At 36.4% G+C, this 22,124-nt stretch overlaps 1 protein-coding gene across 1 annotated transcript in view; it reads right to left on the minus strand.

Moving 5' to 3' along the window:
* Nucleotides 1-22,124, minus strand: part of BABAM2 (BRISC and BRCA1 A complex member 2) — a 164,673-nt gene that overhangs the window by 70,721 nt on the left and 71,828 nt on the right. Inside the window, exon 7 of the mRNA XM_071428010.1 lies at nucleotides 6,281-6,390. Within this exon, the coding sequence (XP_071284111.1) occupies nucleotides 6,281-6,390 (110 nt within the window). The remainder of the gene's footprint in view (nucleotides 1-6,280; nucleotides 6,391-22,124) is intronic.

Consider the following 22,124-nt stretch of genomic DNA (forward strand, 5'->3'; position numbering starts at 1 on the left):
CCTACAAATTTCTTTCGTCAGCCTAATTAATGTTACAGAAAACATTTCAAGGAGTTCAAACGGTCCATACCACTGGTCCAGAGTTCTTCAGGACCTTTTGTTCCTGAAATGAATTTCAGTATCAAAATAAACACAATCTAAGAAAGTAATTTAAAAAGTAACCCCTATTGCAGATAGAGAGGAAGATTTTAAAAATACTAAGTACTGACCTAGCTAGTAATGAAGATGACAGCAATTAGTTTTGACTAATTAAAAGTGCTTTTAACAATCTCACTGTACAAAAATACAAGTCTAAACATATGGGCAACAGTAAAGAATCAAGAACACCTTAATGAATAATGTCTGATGTCCCCTCAAAAAATTACTTTGTTCTGTTTTTTCTTCATTATCACTCTTTGTAGGTGGATAAACATGCCTAGAGGCAGTGATATCACAATAAAATCCCGAGGAAGATATTTTAGTCGAGTACAGATTTATAATGACACTTAGAAATTCCTGTGTTGAAACACAATAAAAGGTGGCATACTCATAGCACATGACAACTAACATGATACAGAATTGGATGTTTAATTAGGGTAGCCTGAAATAAATTACATGTGCACAAGTGAAAAAGGGCAACAAATGAATGGAGAGATTAAATCTAAAGGAATCAAATGGATTTAAAATTTGTGAAATTTCTGTAGACCATTCTACCCTAGTCAAAAGTATGCAGAGGGAGTTGAAGAGGGCTGTGTTGAATCATGTTTTCATTTTCTTTTGTGATCTTTTAGTAATGAATTTTTCTATATGTGTATTTCAACCATACAAGAAAATATTTTAAGTGATAAAATGCTTGATATATCATGTAAAAATACTCCCTCCACCATCACATAACAGAACCTTAAACATACAGGGTGACCCTCAGAGCCTGACAAAACCTCTGGAAGACACAAACCCTTCCCAATACTCAGCTCTAAGTTTTGCTCTGAGACTTGAGGCAACACTGAGCTCTGGATTGCCACAAAAGGTATGTCAGATCAAAAACTGTCCCTATCTCCTATACAGGGAAACTGGTACCTCATTACCTAGCAACAGAAGTGGTCCCACTGAACTGCCTCAAGTATTTCATACCTCAACAAATAGGTCTAATTGCTTAGTCTCTTAACTGACTTTAAAATCTCACTAACTGAGCCATTTAAAGACAGCATTAACATATCCAGCATTAAAGCACCATTTAGATGATGGACACATAATCTTAGCTCTCCTACAACTATTTTCACTAATTGCTCTATAGCAGCTTCAGAGGGAAGAAAAAAAAGAACAATCAGTACAGTTGAACACCTGGAATAGAAATACAAGTCAATCTGCTTTGACTGCCAGTCCCAGTCTGTCCTGATCTCTTCTGGAGCTGCCAACAGGCCATCAAAAGCTGGTAGCAGCAAAACAGATTATTTTGTGGACACAAGAAGAGTACAAAGCAGTGCTAGGTTGGCAATCAGGTTATGGTACTGGCTATAGTTTCTGAAGCCTTGGCTGATGGGGGCATGGCACACACAGCAGGCAGTAAATATGTCTGATGCACTGGCCCAGCACTGACCAAACAAAGCCTAATGGAACAGGAAGCTCTGCAAAGCAACTGCCATTCCTTCTCCTTCCCATGTCTGCAAAGGGATTTGAAGAAGCCATGGACTGCCATGGATGACTACTAACAATTCTACTGAAATCATCAATTCACAAGAATAATCACATTTTAGTATGCCAAATTGAAGATCTTCTGACTTCTACGAAGCAGACATATTAAAAGGCCTAAGCACAATCATTCATTTAGTGACTGTGTATTCATAATCTGTCTGAAACAGCAGGCTTCTGCTGGAGGCAGCATGGCATGCCAACTTCAAAGGTGAAGCGCTTAACAGCTCCCCTGTGTCTCAAACATAGCAAGAGGCAGTACTCAGCAGTAAATGGGTAATATTCTATGGTTTTCCTCCTCCAACTCCCAGCAGAAAGCACAGGTAACAGACAGGAAACACCTCAAAGCAAACACACATTTCATTTTCTCTTCAATTTTTTCTTCCATCAGTGAAATACATAGAGGAACATTCAAAGCCAAAGAGTTCAGATCAGGTTCTTGTTATTCTCCCCTGCCTGTATGGGAAGGTTAAACGCAGTCACCGAACTCTGCATACCACCCTCAGTCACGAAGAACCCTCTGGCACAGCTCCCAGACCAGTAAAAAACGACCATTTCAGTCCCCAAAGCATGGAGCCTGATCCATTTAAGCAAAACAACTTCTACTGACAGCTGGTTTTCTTAGCATATTCACGTCTGTATTTATCAGAGAAAAGCCCTCCAGGACAACAGTGTTTATTGCAGGATTATTTCTGTGAACACAGGGAACACAGCATTCACTGAGCAACAGCGTTTCTACCCTAATATAGTTTTTTCTTAAAATGTGAACCAAGATGAACCCATTTTTATGTTCTTTAGCATGGATGACTCACAAAAGAAAAAAAAATTACATACATTGAATTTTTTTCTGTTAAGAAAAAAGCCCAAAAACTTCTGATCCACATTCATGTGTAGTATGCTGACACAAATTTTTAAGCATTAATTTAGAAATCAGCTGTTCAATCCTGCACTGATTCTTTGGATTTAGAGTCTAATGACTTTCAATAAATGAGAAACAAAGAGATGAGGGGCAGTTTTATTATAAATTTCCATCCCATACAAGTATCTAGTATCCCTTCACTAGGAAGGCAATATTGGACAACAAGATGCTTTCTCTACCAACAGGTTTAGAGCCACTATGAATCACTCATGGAAATGCATCAGAGACATAAAGAGTAAATATCCCAGCAGGTCCTTACCATGCCCTAGAGCATGGCTGTGCCCACCTAGCTCAGCTGTATGACCCTGTTCCCAAAGCTCAGCAGCTCACAGCAGAGGATGGAGAGCATGCTGAGACAAGTCCCCTGCCCTGAGGTGGGAGGAAGGGAAGGATGAGCTGGGGACACACTCATGGATGCTGACAAGCACCAATCTCTCAGTTGTGTGGTCAGTCTGTGTGGTTTCTCAGCTTACCACTTCCTACAGAAGTGTGCAGAAACTGTTGTCTATGATACTACAGTAAAGATGGTAGTTTTTTAAAAACAAATACATCTCATAAAAATCCCATGTTTCATTTTATCTTGGTCTAATTTTGAAATAATTGAAAGTAACTGCTATTGGCAGTTTATTGCATAAAAGTTTATTGCATAACTTTTTATCTGTTTTGCAATAAAAAGTCAGAAGAATTGTTAAAACTATAGAATGTAAGCTTTTTAAGTGACTGATTTCAAATGAAGGAAACATTAAAAGTTGCTGTTAATGTGTTTTGAACAAATAGTATCGAAACAAACTTTTAAATTAGCATGTTTTAATGAAAGAATTAAACCAGGTATTGTTATGAATAGTTATTGATGAGATTTTTACAAATTAATACAAGCAATTCCCATCCCTAAATGTGGGTTTGGTTGGTTGATTGTAAGAACTGCACTTGACACTCTTGCAACCAGACATCACACCATACAAGCCAATAAAGCACCAGTACTGACTTGAATGATCCACAACTCTTCTCTACTGCATTTCTACCTGCTGCTTCAATATGTGAACCTTTTCAACCCAATCAGTGTACTAACATCTTCACCTCAAACCTAAAAGTTGGACACTTCCCTGATTTTGGAAATCTCTCTTACAGAGTCTATGACAGTGCAGTCCAAGTCTTAGTATTATTATGCCTACTATCAATTAAAAAAAACAGAGCAAATGTGTTTTATGAAAACCCTTCAAAGCAAAAATCCTATATTCGCATTCCTAGGACCCAGATTTGCTGACAAGATCTGTGGGTATGTATCATTTTTAGAAAGGGCAATGTGGGAATGTGTGTTTATATGTCAGAGCACAAGAGCAATGAAACCTCCTGGGAAAGCAGGAGATAACTCACTTTACACAAACAGGCCCTTTTCCTCTTACTGCTCTACAAACCTGAAATGTTATTTCATATGTCAGGAAAATGCTATTTCTGTTTGCTCATTCTTCCTAATGTGAACCCATTTTAGTGTTAGCAAAATAATTGTGGGAATTTGGTATTTTTCACATTTTGTTGAGTTCTTGGGAATGTTATGTTAGGAACTATCAACCATTACTTGGAACACCTCAAAATCTGCTGCACAGAAAAAATACACTGGTAATTTGCTTACATGGCTTTTGTAGATCCAATTACTGTGAGCAGTAGGAAAGATCTTTACAAGCAGAACACAATTCAAATGTAACATGCCACAGCCTCAAGTCATTAAACTAATCCTGAGGGCTTCTTGAGGCTTTTTATACTTTTGGCAAAAAGTATAAAGAAGTACACATTGTTGCTTCAGTTCCCAAACATTGGGAAGTTAAATATCTAGACTGTCAGCCCCTGCTAAACACAGCAGAGATTGGTTTTGGGAAAGAACAAGAGAGGATTGTATATTTGCTATTAAAACACAATTTTACAAACACACTGAAAACATACCCATACATTTTTTCATGGCACATAACAAGTAGCCAGTAGCATAAAGGAAGGTGCAACAGCTCACAAGCAACTTCAGTAATTATGCATTATCAGTACCTAGATACTGTGATGAAAATGTTACAAATGCAGAAAGACAGATTGACTTAGATGAGATAAGTATCTCAATCTCAACACACAGATAATGTGACAAGGTGTGGCACAGGACTCCAGGGTTTACTGGCATGATTTTAACATTACTGCATCAGCTATAAATGACAAAAGCCATAAATACACCAGAATGTCAGCTACATACCAATACCACTCAAGTATCTTTCTGCTGTATCGCTCTACATCACACATCTAAAATCAGATGCTCTTTAGGGCACTGAGAGAAAATGCAATACTTTTAGAGAGACAAAGACTTCCTTTGTACTGCTATTCTGCTAGGTATCAAGAGGTTAACATCTTTCTAAAGATACTGCTGCAAGTGGGAAAATACGCAACGTATTCATTAGCTTGTGGATGATTTAGACAGATATACCTGGGTGGCCTGAAACATACTTAACCATCAACATGTGACTACAGCTGGAAATACAATGGAAACTAATGGTAGCCCATTTGCTTTTAAGAGTTCAGAAAAAGAATCCTTTGGAACACAGAAGGATAATTACATATTTGACTACAATTATTCCCTCAACTGATGCTGACAAAAAGGAATGAATTGATGAAAAATATGAAAATGTGAAAGCTACTAAACACATTATCTATGTGTTTGCACATGCACATGTAACCTACATTTTCTTAAAGTATCCTGGAAGTCTTATGTCTTTATCTAAGTCAAATTCTGGTTTTTATTTTCTAAACTGCATTCAAGAGTTTATCCAGAATGATACTCTGTTGACCAAAATGTCAAGATACCATGTTTCTGCACTCATACAAACTTTATCCCCATTTATTATAAAACTCTAGTAATCAGTATTTCCCATCTTTCCTCTACACAGAAGAGTCATCAACAGTTCAGAGGAAAGTCAACTGCCCTATTACCTAAAACACATCACTGAAACAATGCTACACCAGTTTGAAGGTGGTATACCTGAAAAGTCTAACATAGTTATTTTTTTAAGCATTACAAGACTGAAATACTGAAGACAAGGAGAAGCATTAAAACATTTTCAATTTCAGAAAAGGAAGAAAAAAATTTAATGAAAACAGATTGATTTTTAGTCTCCAGTCTTTCATTTTAGGAGTAAAAATCCACTTTTCAGCAAATGTGCCAACTGGTAAACACATCAGTAAGGTTCAATGCTCTTAAAATGAAATATTCAGATATTCTCCTGAAAAAAGTAATTTACTAAAGCTGCAAATTCCAAAAGTTAAACAAGTTCTTTAGCTTCTACAATAATAATTTATTCAAACATGTTATGTTTATATAGAGAACTTACCTTCCAAAAGAAAAAAAATTAGATTCCTCCCACAAAAGCTATCACTATGTGGCACCATAGAAGGCACTCAAAATATACTGCCCCAAGAAAGGACAAACATGGTTTTCAGAGATTGTGATGCTACAAGAATATCACATACAAACAAAACTAGCTGAGAGAAGATCTATCATTTCTCCACCCCACACACACACACTCAAAGCAACCACTATAACTTTAAGCAATTTACAGCAATAGTATGTTATCACCTAGTATGTTATCACACATATCAGGAAAAGATTGAAAAGTGCTGAGATAAAGTAGAATAAAACATTCTAGAAAAAAACCCCTCACTTACTGTTCAATACGTGGGGAGAGGTACAGCTTAGGAAAAACCTGAGTGGCTTCTGCGTCCTCAAAACTAACGGAGAGGAGTGCAACATCTTCTCCAGGGTCTTCATTCACATCCTGTACGCAGAAAAGCAATATAAAATGGTAAATAACCAACCAAATTATTTAAAAGCTTACAGATAAGAACTAGTAAGTCAAACACAAATTTATTTAGGAGATGCTTAAGCGAGGCATCTAAACTGTAACCATTGCAAAACAGGTTGCAAATTTATTCTTTCTTACTATATTGGCACTTTAAATAAATATTTTGATCTGCTTAATTTCCTTTAATGTAACAGAACAAAATTACTGAGTTATGAAGTATACAGTACTACAATTCTTCAATTCAGTGAACTATAAATTTCAGCAAAGATACAGATTTCATTTTGAGGAATTCCTGGCGTGACATCAGACGCAAATGCCAAAGGATTTTTTTAAAATGTTGTAATATCACTGAGTTATGACCACAAATTCTGTGTTTGTTATTTTTCAAAGTAGTCCATGATTCAAACTTTCTAGTGTATTGTATTCAACTCCTGTTGTTGATGGAAAACATTTTTGTAATTAGAAATTTATATCTAGAAGTCACTGCCCCCCAGATTCCTGCCAATTAAACCTATGCATTGCTTTCAGCAAAGACTGCAGACTCCAGGAAAGGACTGTAGGAAAAAAAAAAAAAAGCATGCTAAATACAACTTAATGCATTCACAGTTGAGGCTTTCTTTAATCAGAACAATCAGTTACAGCTTTGGGATCATCTAGAACAAATTGTTTCTGGTTAGGACCTGATGTCCCTCCAATTCATAAATCACATGCAGTACCAACAAGTGTATTTCTGCCATGCACAACTTCATTTAGGCTCTTGACCTCTAGTTAGAAAGTAATCAGTTAGCAGCATAGTCACCTTCACTGACAGCAAATAATATGGTGCCACTTTCTGCTCACAAATAAATCTTCCAACATGTTTGTTCATATGTACATAGCAACTTGCCAAGATGCCTTTGTTCTTATCTGTTTTGGAAAAATAGGAGAGGAAATAAGATATGTACTCAAAGCATGATCAACATGGTGCAGAGTGCCCTGGTATGCTCTGTCCTACAGGCAGCTGTGAGGAAGGAACAGGCAAACCACTTAAATATTTTTAGGAGGCCCTGCCCTGTGTGGGGAGAACAAAAAATTAAGTGACTGCTGCGTGGTTTCAGGAAGGCAATCTCGTGCCATTTGAAGCTCTGGCAGGACCGGAGCTGTTAAAGTCCAGAGAGACGAGCTGTGTACCAGCTATTATGTGCAGAACACTACATGCCAAGAAACTTAGTGATAAGCTGCAGGGAAGAATGGGTCTTAAAAAAGCCTAATTGTCTTAGATGAAAAATGAGACAGAGCTGACAGTGTTTTCTTAAATTCTGCCTTGGTGTGCAGCTCACTTGTGACAGATGAAAGAAAACTATGCTAACTGTAGAACTGCCTGTAAAATGGTCATGAGCACCCTGTGGCTGGAAATCAGAGCATGGTTTTAACCCTAAGTCGCAGGACCACACTCCATATGAGTGGTGAGCACAAACAATAGCTGTTATCCTGCTGTGATCAGTTCATGGATGGTGTTGTGGGATGTGACTGCCTGTAACAGCAATGGATAGGATCTCGTGACCCCAAAATGTTCCTTTAAGTGTTACGTTTTTAAGTGGTACTATCATCTGGACTAGAGAAAGTAGAACAGATTACAAAACCTTTATCAACAAGACAACTAACAAAATATACCTAAGAGTACAATATACCCTGACCTTTTCCCCAGTATTTCATGTATTTCCATCATTAAGGAAAAAAAATTAAATAAGGAACAGCTTTCAGTCCTGAAGCTGACTATAGCATTAACTGGCTTTTCCCCATTAATTTGCTAATTGTCAATCAAACGAAAAGAACTATTAAGAGAGATTGAACAGCAACCCTTTTAAAGCTAATAACAATTAAAAAGATTTTATTTTAATGGGCATTCTTCAAGAGATGACAGGTACATAAAATGGTTAGGTTGATGAGGAGCTCAATGTAACCCTGTGACGTGCACTTGCAGCTCAGAAAGCCAACTGGATCCTGGGCTGGATCTCAGGCAGTGCTGCCAGCAAGACGAGGGAGAGGATTCTGCCCCCCTACTCTGTTCTGCTGAGACCCCACCTGTAGTGCTGCATCCAGCTCTGCCATGGACAGTAAATCCCCTCTTTAGTCTGGCATTCATTATTAGTGCTAAAGGTAGATGTGCACACACAGCCTGACACCATGTGTAAGACCAGTTTCTGGAATACTATCAGGTGCTTACTGATTGAACAAAGTCAAAACAAGGAACAGAAAAACCCAACTCCGAAACAGATTAGATGAATGCCACTACAGCATCCATTAACACATACAGTAATATTATATTCTATTTTCTGTGCTCACTAGTGAACTTCATATGAAGACTCATGCCAGGGGGAAAAAAGCCCACACAACCACATAAATCATCTCTGTATCTTTTCATGTTAAGTTGCAGTAAAATGAAATGTGAAGTAAGAGCAATAAATTGAGACATGGTATTTTTCCATTTACAAAAATACACACAACAAACATGACTGCAACTCCTGCTGCCAGCAGAGTACTGTTATGTTCATACAGCAACTGTCCAATGCAAATCCATGTAAAGAAACTGGCATTCTTCTATAACTACTACTTTTCAAATGGATGCATATTTTCAGCTCTGAGAAACGAAAATTGTTACTTAAAAAAGACCCCAAAACAGCATTCCTGTAGGTTTTAAAAGACACAGAGCAATAACACCATGAAGCTGCTCAACCTTATTGCTCAGGTGGCCACAGATTTACAATGAACCACCTTCTACCTGACACCATACCATTTATTCCTTTCAGCCTCTGTTATTTTATTTATGGAAGAAGCTGCTCGCTAGAACTGCATTTGACACTGGTGTATCTATTAGAGCTGCTGTTTATAAAACCAAACCAAAACCACATGTCTTACAGATAAACTGTGGAAAACTTGGCAGCTAATAAACTTTTTTGATGTTGTCTGTGCCAGTTAGAGACAACTTAACCTTTTCAGTGATCTCTGTCCTAGTTATCTATAGAAACTTGTAAGTGATCAGGTAAGAAGATGGAGCCTTCCAATACCAGGCCATGCCATGTGCCCAGAACAGGGGCTGAGATCTTTTCATTACACCACAGTGTCCAAGGGCAAATGCTGTTTTAATGCTTCTTATCAAACCCTGAGCAGACAGCATTTTTCCTTTTCCTACTTCTGCACATGTATTTATATCAAAGAACAGACCAGATCTGAATAGAGCAGCAAAGTAAGAGTCACCTCTATTCTTGTTTTTCAGCTGGCTTCAAAAGATAGAGTGACATCCAACTGCTTTGGCAATATTATACCCTTTTAGGAAAAAAAAAAGAAAAAAAAAAGAGGCTGCTGAATTGAAGTCACATCTCATGTTTTAATATTTAAGCATCCATACTTTTTCTTCTTATAATTTGTATATAACTTACAACACAATAGATGCTTTTATTAAACAAATTAATTTCATATTCAAGAAAAACTGACTTTGTAAGAATGCAGAATGGCAATTTTCTATAAATATTAGATTTCAAGATTAGAACTGCCATAATAAAAGTGCCATTTTATGCTCACAGAAGTTTTTCTACACAAGACTCTACAGAAGGCATTATTAAAATGAACTTCTAACTGAACAGAGAACTCATCCTGGGCCACAGGAATTTTGAGGTTTAAAAACGGAATGCAAAAATGGTTGAGATCATTAGTTAAACATGTGATAATGCACACCTATTAATTTTTCCACAACAGTCTCATGCCTGATAGTTAAAAAAACAAGCCTCTAGAACATTGCAGAGTAAAATATCCAACACAGATTTTCATGGTGCCTTTCTGCCACCTTGCTACTATGTCTTAAAAAAATATTTCTCTCATTTCTGAAAATGTCCATTCAAATCAAACATTAAAAAAATGAATATATCCCTTAAAACTGAAAATAGTTTTCTTTCTCAAGAACTGCAAGGGGTTTCCTATGTTTACCGAATACTTTGCACAATGGAACCTCATCCTTGTCAAAACCTCCAAAGCAACATGGTGAGAAAAGAACGACAACAAAAAAATCTAGACGTTTTCAACCCATAGACTTTTTTTTTTTCTATTACAGAAACCTAGCAACAATATACAATTTACAAAAATAAATACAACTTTTCATAAACAGAAAACTCATGGTATTTGATTTTAATTCACTGTTTTCCTACTTAGCCAGTGCAGAGGAAAGGTTCCTTAAGTATGCATTTTTAAAAGTATGCATTTTCTCAAGAATAAGAGACCATGTGAAAGTATAAATGAAGGACAGAAGAGACGAAAATGGAAGTCTGAAGGCATTTAGAAATTTTTCTCCCATATACCTTATGAAAGGACTTTGAGTATCACAAAGCTCCAAAGAAAAACTTAAAATTCTATTTCCAATTGCATCAGCACTGTGTTAACAGCCATTTGTTGGTTTTAATTTCTATTAATCTCAATTTACATTCAAATGCATGTTTCAATGTTTACAGCTGCTGGCTTTCCAAGATCCTTAATCTTTTTACAAAGTTAGTAGGAGTTGTTTATGAAAATTACCATCAAAACCACTTTAAATACACTATCCAAATGGCATTGTTTTCTCATATCCTACCTACTGTAATTGAAAACTGGGAATTTACTGGAACTGACAATTTATTATGAGTCAGATGGTTGATAGCCAGGCCAACCAAAACATCTGCTCTGCACAGTCACAACTGCTATAACCCATTTCCTCTTGTGCCTGGAGTCCTACCAAGTTGTACATTAGAGTTCCTTTTCCTTAAAGATGCAGAGTATGGAAAATCAGTTATTACCTTTTCTTCACCATCAAAAAAAAAAAGAAATTGCCTTGCAGCCTCTGATTAAAGTATACTTTTGAGAGGAGGTAGTTGTGTATTTGGCACACAAGTGCAATTCCCTGCCCCAAACAGTAATGCTTAAAGTGGTAAGTGACTTCAGTCTTGTCCTGGGCAGTAGCAGGACCTGTCTTTCCATGAAGAGCTCAGGATGGAGGGGGCATGAAACTGGGAGGAGAGCATGAAATAGAGTGATGCACAGATCAAAGATGTGGCATTGACAGCCTGGTTTAGGGTGATTAACTCTAACAAAAATGAGAAGAAAACAAGCTTTGAATTTGGTAGGAAGTATGGGAAAGTATGTGCAGGAAGAGTATCGGCATTCTTTGAGGAGGACAAGCAGCTTCTGACCCTGGGGACAGCAGGAAATAAGGGAGCTGAACTTCTGGTAAGGCTGTTAAGGGTGTACTATGTATATACACAGCAAGTGGTGTGGGGATAAAAGTGAGGGAAGAAAGAGAACACAAACTGTTAAATCTATTGGATGTTCCTTTGAGAAATGAGATGCCTCACAGATGATTGATATTGTAGATGCCTCCCAACAATATGGTGAGGACAAATCTGCTTCAGGAGGGAGGTTCCAGTCCCAGCTGATTGCTCCTACATCTTGCTGGAGCCTTCACAACTCTTCAATAATTGTTTTTGTGGTATGACTAATTGAAGGAATGGAAACTCAAACAAATGGGGAAGGGATTGCTTAAAAGAAACAAAGGATAAACTTACATGATGTGGTGGAGGTTGCTGGGGAAAGTGCAATAGAAAGGCAGAATACAGATGAGAACTGAACGGAGTGAGGAGAGCTTGATCTTCGCATCTGCAGCCAGCTTACACTAAGTGGGTCTTTCAGCAGACACCTACTTGCCTGTGGTACCTCTCAGCCCTAGCAAGTCAGTCAGCTTCACTGAAGCTGACTGAGAAATTTATATTTCTGGATCCTTTCTGAAAAAAAGAAAGGTCTTCAGAAGAGAAATGCATGAGACTAACATGCATTTAGAAATTTAATTTCTTAGGGTCAAATTTAATTCATGAAATTCTGCATGATACATTCCTGTACCTGTACTTCTCTGATCAGAGAAGAATTTGGTTTTGAAGCTGAAATGTGAATTACACCAGAGAATACACAACACTGTTTGATTCCTTAGTACTAACAGGCCTCTTGCTTCACAAGAGTTAGCAATTTTAGCTTTTTCACACCAAATGGCAGTGTGCAATAAAATGAAAATAAAGCACAAACAACTTGTATCCTCATTGTGTAGCGGTTTCACTAGCTTTGATACGAGCAGCTACAAGTTCTCCCTATCTTTTTCTTTAGTGTTTTTTTTGGTAGGTGTTTTTTTTTCTTGTTTTACTAGGTTGGGGTTTTTCTGTTTGTTTTTTAAATAATAAAACACACTAGGTGAAAGCAGGCTAAGGAATGTGGAGTGGCAAATGAGACTGAGAAATCTGCTTCACTCTAGGGAGATATTTAATCACTCCAGGAAATTCTTTCTCCTGTCTTCCAGGAAACCCACCAGGTCTGATCAAGGAGTGTTGATTCTTTAAATAGGAACTTTAATGAAAACAAAGGCAGTTACCTTGAGTGCACTGTTCATCAAAGCTTTCCATACATGTCCCTCTCCCAAGGTAACACAGCAGCAAAGACTCTGGGCAAAGCACGGTTGAGCTCAGTGCTGTTCCCATTTTAAAAATTACATGGAAATTGTAGGCTGGGAACAACCTGGTAAAATCTGAAAAGCAAGCTTCTAGGACAACATACTGGGTTTTCTTCATTAAACAAAATAAATCAAATATCTACTGAGCATTAAAACTATCAGCAAGACCTCCAAGCATACCACTGGGCATCAATAGCTGAACACAAAAACAACGGATGTTACACAAACAGTGTGACATCCCAGGGGTTCTTTTCATTGTCATTGTTCAGGGTCTTCTTGTTCAACATTTACACATTAATCTGTTTTGTCTATACTCCTTTCTTTTGTTATGGTCGTGGTAATTTACTGCTACTTTCACAATATGATTGACTGTTAAGATTTAGGTAAAGAATGCTGTTAAGAAAAGCATAAGAAACTACAAATGGTTAGGAGGAAGGAAAGAGTAACGTTCCTGTCCATGAAAATACATGCTAGATTCAAAGCCTTTAAGATTAATGAAATCTCAGACAATAAAAATTAATTTATTTTGACAGCAGAAAAAGTTGTGGTGACACAGCACAACAATACTGTTTGCTTAGGTCTGAAAAACAATCTCAGAAAACAAGGCAGATTTCTTCAATGGTCAAAAACATGTTTTGGCAAGTTTGAGACTCAAATATGAAATACATAATCCAGGCGTGGCACAGGATAAAAATAATATGCGCCACAGTATAAAATTAATATTTTTAATTCATGTCAAGCAATCTAAAATGCTTTCACACATTCATTTTCACATACAAGAGATACAAAACATATTTGCAAACAAGGATCATTCTATCATATTGACTGAATCTAAGTCTTCACTTGTTAAGTATGTTTTGATGACACTACAGCAGAGAACATTTAATATTTTTAGAAGAGACTGATATGAAAGATGCTGATGATCTTAAATTTCAATTCATTCAATGACACTGCAGTATATGTGCTCTACCTACTCCAATATCAGGTACCATATTCAGGTTAAAATAAAATTTAAAACCAGCATTTACAGAATTTGGAATACATCTGGTAATAATTTTTTTTTTTATAAAAGAAACAAATATTAGAAATTGAGGTTGCTGGGTAGTAATCTCACACCTGGCTTTTTCAAACATTCATAAAAAAGCAGCTTTCCTTCCTAGAAAATTTAGGATATCAGTTTATCAAACACTGTACAGGAGTGCTGCTTAATTTTTGTTTCATTTCCTTCTAATCTAACTTCTAAGCAAACCAAATAAATCACTAAGTTATTATAAAACACTACTGTTTTGCCATTAATTAAATTACCCTAAGAGACACCCCCAGCCCCATTACTCTGATGAAGTTTAGCAGGCAAGGAAGAGATTCCAATACCATCATCCTAGAACCTCAAGAAAAGCACCTTGAGGTTGACAGGAGCACCTGCCTCTGCCATCACCAGCTGATAATGAGGTGAACAAAGTGTTCAGGGACTGCAAAGCTTAGTTTTTAACTATTCTGAAACAGCAAGCAGTAGTTGCACACACTCAAACCAAGCAAATGCTGCCATGTCTTGACAAACAACTCCTTCCTCAACCTGTAGTTATAACACTTTTTTTCAATGTAAATCCTGTTTTCAACTTGTTTTCCTGATAAAGATTTCAGGATACATAAAAACTTGAATTCAAATCCTTCATTAGGATTTCACCAAGATTCAAAACTTTCCAGCCATCTCTTCTCTTAACTGGACTGCAACTTATTTAGAAAGCAATATTTGCATTCCTTTCCCCGATTTTACTGATTCCTCATCTCTTTAAAAATAGCAATGTCACTGCAGAGGCCAAAGAACAGTCATCTTGTGTCCAGTGGAAAACAAAGTCTCCTAATAAATACCCAAGTACTTAAATACACGACAAAGAAATCATTAATACTGATCTAAATAAAATAATTTTCTTGCTAAGCCAACCTTCTAATTGCAAGTATGGCTGTTCTATACATGTATATTTATATGTGTAGATTGACAAAACAAACATAACATGAGTATACAGGGCTCATGGATGAAAGATTCAGAGGTAACAATTATATTTGGGAAGAACACAATATATTTGTGCAAGCAAGGATTCTAGGTAGAGAGCTGACTCTTAGAACTATGGCTGGACACTAACAAGAGTATTGTTCTAAAGATAATGAAATAGCTCATTGAGACAATTAATAGATCTCACCAACAAAAAAGAGAGCAAAAGTTAAAATACTGTGAAAGAGACATCAAGCATAAGTATTTCTGTAACTGTGTTGTGGTGGCAAGTCAGCAGAAACATTTATTTTTTTAAATCAATCCAACTTTTTATTAAAAGCTTTTTCCTCTGCTCTCCACATATTCCTGCTTCAGTGAATAGCTCTGCAAAATCAGAAATACTATAGATTACATGGGTCACAACAAGAACACCAGAGTAAAGCCATATCCTGAGCCACGTCTTCAGTGAACCAGGAAGTACCAACATGATTTCACAGATGAAAAAGTGAATTATCAAACTGTAAGGTAAAAACAAGCAAAGTTAAACTTGTTCAGTGGTCTTTCACCACTGCAGCTTAGCACTGTTGACCTGATTTAAAAATATAAAACATTTTATTTTAAAAGAAAGTGTCAAAACTATTAACTGCTATGACTTGTTTTGTCAATTGCTGTTTCAAGAAAATAACAGGAATGTTACTTATTAAAGTTCACAGGACCTTTGATTCACAAACTGCTGTTCTGCATTCCCATCTCAAGGATATATTTGTATTTCTTTTCCAGAGAATTTTATTATCCCCTCGTTTCACAAGCTGTTATTATGCATTCCCATTTCAAGGGTATAATATTTTTATTTCTTTTCCAAAGAATTCTATTATCCCCTTGTCTCATTATTCCATTTATATCAAATGGATCTTAAAAATAGAAGCATGTGTCTGTGTGGGGCATTCTCTGCTTTGGACAAAGAACATGGAAGTCAGAGCATCCTGCCCCCTTGAGCCCTATTTACAAACATTCAGCTTTCCAACAAAACAACATACTTGGTCTGCACACAAGTGTAAATGTATACAGATGTCACAAAGAGTAGTAACTCTAATAAAAATAAAATCCTTGCAGCAAGAAGAGAAACACAGCTTTTCTCTTGCATTTCTGTGAAGGTGGATTCTGATACAGGTGAGAAGCAGGACACTGTAATGAGGAATAAAAGCTGTATTTGAAAACAATGAATGTGACATTGGTATTTCAGAGTTCACATCTGTATTGCTATGTAAATCAGGCACATAATCTGAGAAAAATTCACAGGGGTAGACTCCTTCTATATATAATAAAAAAGTAACACTTAGTGACATGCTGTGTCAAGAGAGGTCTTTATAACTTTTAGTGTGAGACAGTAACTCCTGTACTTGGGCACACATCTCAGGTGAAGGCTGAATCATCAGGTGTTGTTTACCTTGCCCAAGACAGAGCCTGAAACACAGGGTGTCCAGCTCAAATGTGGTCCCACTGAATTAAAGAGGTAGTTGCTAGAACAATATATCATGTATTTCCAGATGGAAGACTGACTCCATCACTGACATTTCCCTGATTACTGACTCAGAAAAGATCACCACATCTTTTGTCTGTTCCATCAGTGCATCCATCACCAAGTTAGGATGAAGAATTTGGAGAAGTATAGTTAAACTTTTATGGTGTCTGGAGTTGTATTTCAACAAAAAATATTAAGAGTTCAAAGGCTACTAATATTGATACCACCCTTGAATTTTTGAAGTCTTTCCTGACACTTTATCTCATATCACCTGTTCCAAAGTTCAGAGGATAATTTTCTGTAAATGCAACTTTTAATGCTGTCATAAGGCTCAAAGTCACCTTCATAAGCTCAACTGTTTCAGCACAGCATCCCAGTATGCACAAATAACAGAGAGGAATATCCTCTGTTCTAGGTCTGATATACAGCTTTCTGACCATAAAATTGAGTAGTACATTTTTTGTCAGGGAGGGAGATCTGATTATATACAAGCAAAAGTTGGATCACAACAAAAATGTTCCAATTAGAATCTTCTTACCCTGTCATGCAGGAGAGAGCATTTGATTGCTTTTCTTCCAAATTTTCTTTTTCTTTGAAGCAGTAAATTAAATACTACATTATTTTCAGAAGTTTTCTGAAATAATGCAAATTTGATGTTCAAGCTTCACAACTGATGGGATTTCCTGGATGATTACTGATTTGGCTCCACCTTGCAGTTATGAACAGTTAAGAGTTCATGGGGACACACAGACAATGGTAACTCCTCTACTTCCCCCTCCTTCATGAACCTCAGCTTTCCCACAGGGAACAATTTCAAAATAATATAGTCCTTTAGTTGTCTTGCATGTACACCTATAGTGGGGCTCACTATGATACTTTTTTGCAGACAATATTAAGCATTTTTTGAAAAGCTTAGGAAAAGTGCAGAATTGGATGTTCTTTTAAAATAGCATGTGAAAATCAAAGTAAGTGCCAGCTAAAAACCAGAGAAGCCAATACTTAAGATGCCATTGTAAAAAAGAACAGATTAAACATAAGATGTAAATAGTAATATTTAAATTCCCATGTATATTATCAAACTGTAAGTCTGAAATCATTGAGGCTTTTCTATTAAGAAGCCACTTAGAAAACAGTTGTGTCTTATCAGTGACAAAATTGCAGTCAACAGCATTTTAAGGATCAAGGGAGAAGGAAGATTCAAGTCACAGGCATTCTGGAAACTCCCTGAAATTGCCAAATTCAGCTCAATTTTTCTAATTAATCTTTCCACTCTCAGCAACCTGATTTTTGCACGTCTGTGTAAAATTCTACCATCTTGATATCTCATGTGCAAGATTCCTTGGTTTTTTTCATTATGTCATTTATCTAGGAATGAAGTGTTTCATCTTTTATTTCTAGGGTTCAGACAATGCTAGAAGCTTATCCCTTCTTGTTATTTTCTGAATATAAACAACAGATGAAATGTTGGCCCACCATTTCCACTTTGTATGCAGCACCTTTCAACAGGCACAGAAGAAAACCAGCTACATAGACATTCTGCTCCAACCCTCACAACTACCCAATACATCAATTTTCACATCCTTGGGAATAGGAAAATATACTGTGGAACACAGGAAAATACTTGAAGCTGGATATTACCTCTAGCTTCAAATAAACATATTGAGAAACACTGCTTTAACTATAAATATAGTTTAGATTTTAGCCATCAGAGAAAAATCTACAAGTCTGCTCTAATTAAGACTGAATACATGAAACAAAACCACTAACTGGTTGCAGCATGTTCATTTTAAGGTCTACAAGTCAGAGTCTTCTGTTAGAGTCATAACTGAAATAGCATACAGTCAAACAACATCATATAGGGAATCCAGTTTGAGATACAGACATCTGCACCGAGTCAGTTCTAATGTAAGGTCTTGTAAATTTAGGGAACATCAAGACTTAGAATTGTGAGTGTAGTAATAGAAATACATGTGTATTTCAATGAACAAAAATAATTAGGAGCTATCCATGGAGCATGTAAATTTTTTTTGTCCTCACAATAAAAAGAATTGCTAGTCATCAATACTGAAATTCAACACCGCCTCAGTTTTATAGCTATGCAAAGAATGGACCTTCTTTTATATTAACTTCCCACTCCTGCAGCCTAAGTAGCCATGGAATGAATCTAAAAATTCTGCTAGTGAAGCTATAGCCATATGTTTCTGTTGTGTGCAGTTCATTAGCAATATAACAACTCATGTTTAAGTGAAAATTTTAATAGACTTGATTTCTTCAAATAAATCAATTTCATTTTTATTTGTAAAAGCAAGGACAAAAAAAATTCATTACTTACTTCAAAAACTGTTCTCAACGTATGGTTACATTCAATACTTACCTATGCTTTAAACACAATAAATGTCACTGTAATCCTAGCATCACTGAAAACAGTAAATCCAGGAAAGCAAATCAGCCTGTCCAAAAATACAACCTCAACTCACACCAGTTTCATTCTACAATCTAAATAAAGCTTCACAGAGCTACACTGGGAATAGACCCTCATTTTTAGTTCTGCTGGGTACTTCTTTCAAATGTATATCTGTTTGCTACAATAAACTTTATAGCATTTTCCTTCTACTGGTTTCAAACAATTCAAGAAATAAAACTGACTGCAACCCATGGTAGTGTCCTACAGCTGAGTATGTTCCAAGACAGCATTTTGAGAGAAGATATAACAATTTATTTATGTTCACATTCCTTTGCACAATGCTATCATTGCAATGCTAAAACTCTTGAGACATAGCCATGGCATACACAGGTGCACCTACCCATATGTATGAATACAGGTTCTTTTCATAGAAGTTATGCTCTAGTTACCAGATGGGACTGCAGTAATTGGCTCAAATGAAATAGAAGTGCAGATCCTTCCATTCTCTCACTCTTTTGCTGCTTCATTTGGGATTCACACTATAGTCTTGTCAAGTTCTGACCTTTCAGCCCAGACAGTTACTCAAGTCATGAACACAAACTTCCCCTTAACCATGAAGCTCAAGACTTCTCCCTCTCCATGCAGCATTGTTAACTGTTTGGTCTGCAACAAAAGCTACTCCTTTGATTTATACTTGGCCCCACAGCAATCTCCAGAAAGCTCTGTCTAGACCAGCCTTCATTTCTTTTGATTGGTCCCCAGACTCCTTGAGTAGTATTAAACAGTAATTGTTAATATTCTTTGGAAATAACTGTTGCTCTGGCTCCACACAGGCTTTTTAGCCCCTACAGTCCTGTGACAATCAAGATAAAAACTTCCACAGCCTTCACAGATTTCCAGTAGGTCTGCTTCTGAAAGTGCTTTGCATCTGGGCTTTAGCACTCTCCCAATGTTATCAATGGCAATATTTATACATATGTGAAAAGAAACTTTCAATGTTTTCCTTCTCCTCCCTAAAAATTATGCCATTCCCTTTTGTCTTCCTCCATATTCAATTCCTCAATATCCCTAACTAACTTCTTAAGCCTTAAGAAAGGCTTCTTAAAAGTTTTTGTTTGGTTTGGGTGCTGCTTTTTAAAACACATTTCTTTATTTTATTTCCATAGCATATGGAAATAGATGCTTCAACTGCTTGAGCTCCTTCAGCCTGAAATACAAACTGGCTACTTCAACACATCTGTCTTGGTTTTCCCTCAGAACAACTGCACTTAACACTAGTTTGTCTTAAGGCTCTCTGTGTCCAAACAGATGTGCTTATGACAAGTGGCTATTTGTTTGCATTTAATAAATATAGAAAATATATCCTTTTCCACTAGGATTAGTAAACACCTACAGATTTCTATCTCTTTTCTTCCCCCAAAACTTTTATTTTCTTCATTCTGAGAGGAGCTTAAACCCCACTGCATTAATCAAGCATAGAGTGTTCCCACATTAAGAAATACTCTCTGCAGGTATTTTTGTATCTATGAAATTGAAGATGCTTTACATTAAAACTTTAATCTTCACAAGATTACAATAATTATTAGTTGCACTATAATAACTGGTTTTGTGGCAACCACATGTTTGATGCTCTATTGTTAAAAGAGGAGCAGTCCCTTTCATAAAACTTTACTATCTGGAAGGCAGATGTATAAAGATACCAGGAAAGTCCAGAGACAAAATTAAACAACCCAGGTTTTTTCCTAATGTTTGTTTGCTTTGTATTCTAATTGACTCATTTTTTATAGCTCTCACAACAAATTACCTTAGAACAAGAAAAGGAACTAACTGAAGGGCATACAGCCAGTTTCACTGTGGAGCACACTGAAACGTGAGGTACAGTTATTCAAAAAATGGGGAGAATAGAACAGACACACTCTGACACTCATGCCACATTTCCTCAGGAAATTGAGCTAAAACTACAGCTAAATGAACACCTTGGTTTATCTGAAATATGGTAGGGAAACCCTTGACATAAAAATGTATAAAGAATGCCTTCATGGAAATGTGTTCAAAGGATACCAGCAGCTCTTCATTCCTTCTAGAGTTTATCATTTCCAATTGAAAAGTCATTCTTGAAAAGGAGAAGTGGAAATTGCTGTTGTTGTACAGGTAGATAGATGTAAGAGATGACTGTGATGGGTATTTGCAGCAAGTCCATTATATGGTGGACTTAAGGTTCAATAAACTTGGAAAGTTGAGGCTCAAGATTGATGGTGAAATTACCATTGTTTATACAGCTCCTCAGAAAAAGTCATCCATTCATTTTCTCAGAAAACAGTTTAAGACAAAATGTTGATTGCCTTGATTAATAGGGAGGTGAAAAAACAGAACAGGGGGTAAGTATGAGCTATAAAAGTTCAAAAAAATTTCTATAACAACTCGTGTGAGGAATATAATAATTTAGATTAAATCTTGATTTAAATTAACTTTGAAAACAGAAAAACTGGATGTCTATTAGGTGAAAGAAAAATGCAGCGGGGGCATAGACACTTCTGACGCTCATCAGCCTATAATGTATTCCTTGAACAAAGCAGATAAGGTCTTATCTTAGACCTCAAAGAAACTAAGGGAACACTATTGAAAACTTCTCAAAGAAAACTAAGGTAACACTATTGAAAACTTTATTTCCTACCTACTTACATTGGTGAAGAGCCACTCACTACCAGACTGTAGCAAAGGTGCTACACCTTATATAATATCTCAGAGTCAACAACTGTCCCCTTGTCTCAACTCAAATAAAACACTTTGGTGCACTGTTCACTAACATGATTAACATAATTCTAAGTGTTTCTAATCTGAGAAACACTTTGTTTCACTATGCTTACACAAAGAGACCTTTCTCTAATGCCCCATACTTTTTGACCTTAAAACTTCATTATATACAAACTGCTGGTGGACTATTTGCCAAAAACATAGTAACATGTGTTTCCTTTGAAGATGACAGATACTGAATCAGACTAGATTTTGAAATAGGCAAAATAAGAGGCACTATTCTGCTGAGTCTTCATGGTACAGAAGTTCCTTTCTAGTTATAGTCTATGATTTTTCCACCAATTTCACATGAAATATGAAGTGATGCCACTCTTCTTCTATCATATTTTCAATGGGAAAATATATTATCCAGAACAAAGAATGAAACCACAATTCAACTGTCATGACATTGTAGACAAGTCACATAATGCACTGGCTCCTCAAAAATCGTTCAACATTTCAATATATCAACTATTTTTCACATATTCTGTGATGTTGTGTT

Source organism: Agelaius tricolor, unplaced genomic scaffold (assembly GCF_023055355.1).
Source record: "Agelaius tricolor isolate 1412-34295 unplaced genomic scaffold, bAgeTri1.0.p SCAF_1, whole genome shotgun sequence".
Classification (NCBI taxonomy): Eukaryota; Metazoa; Chordata; class Aves; order Passeriformes; family Icteridae; genus Agelaius; species Agelaius tricolor.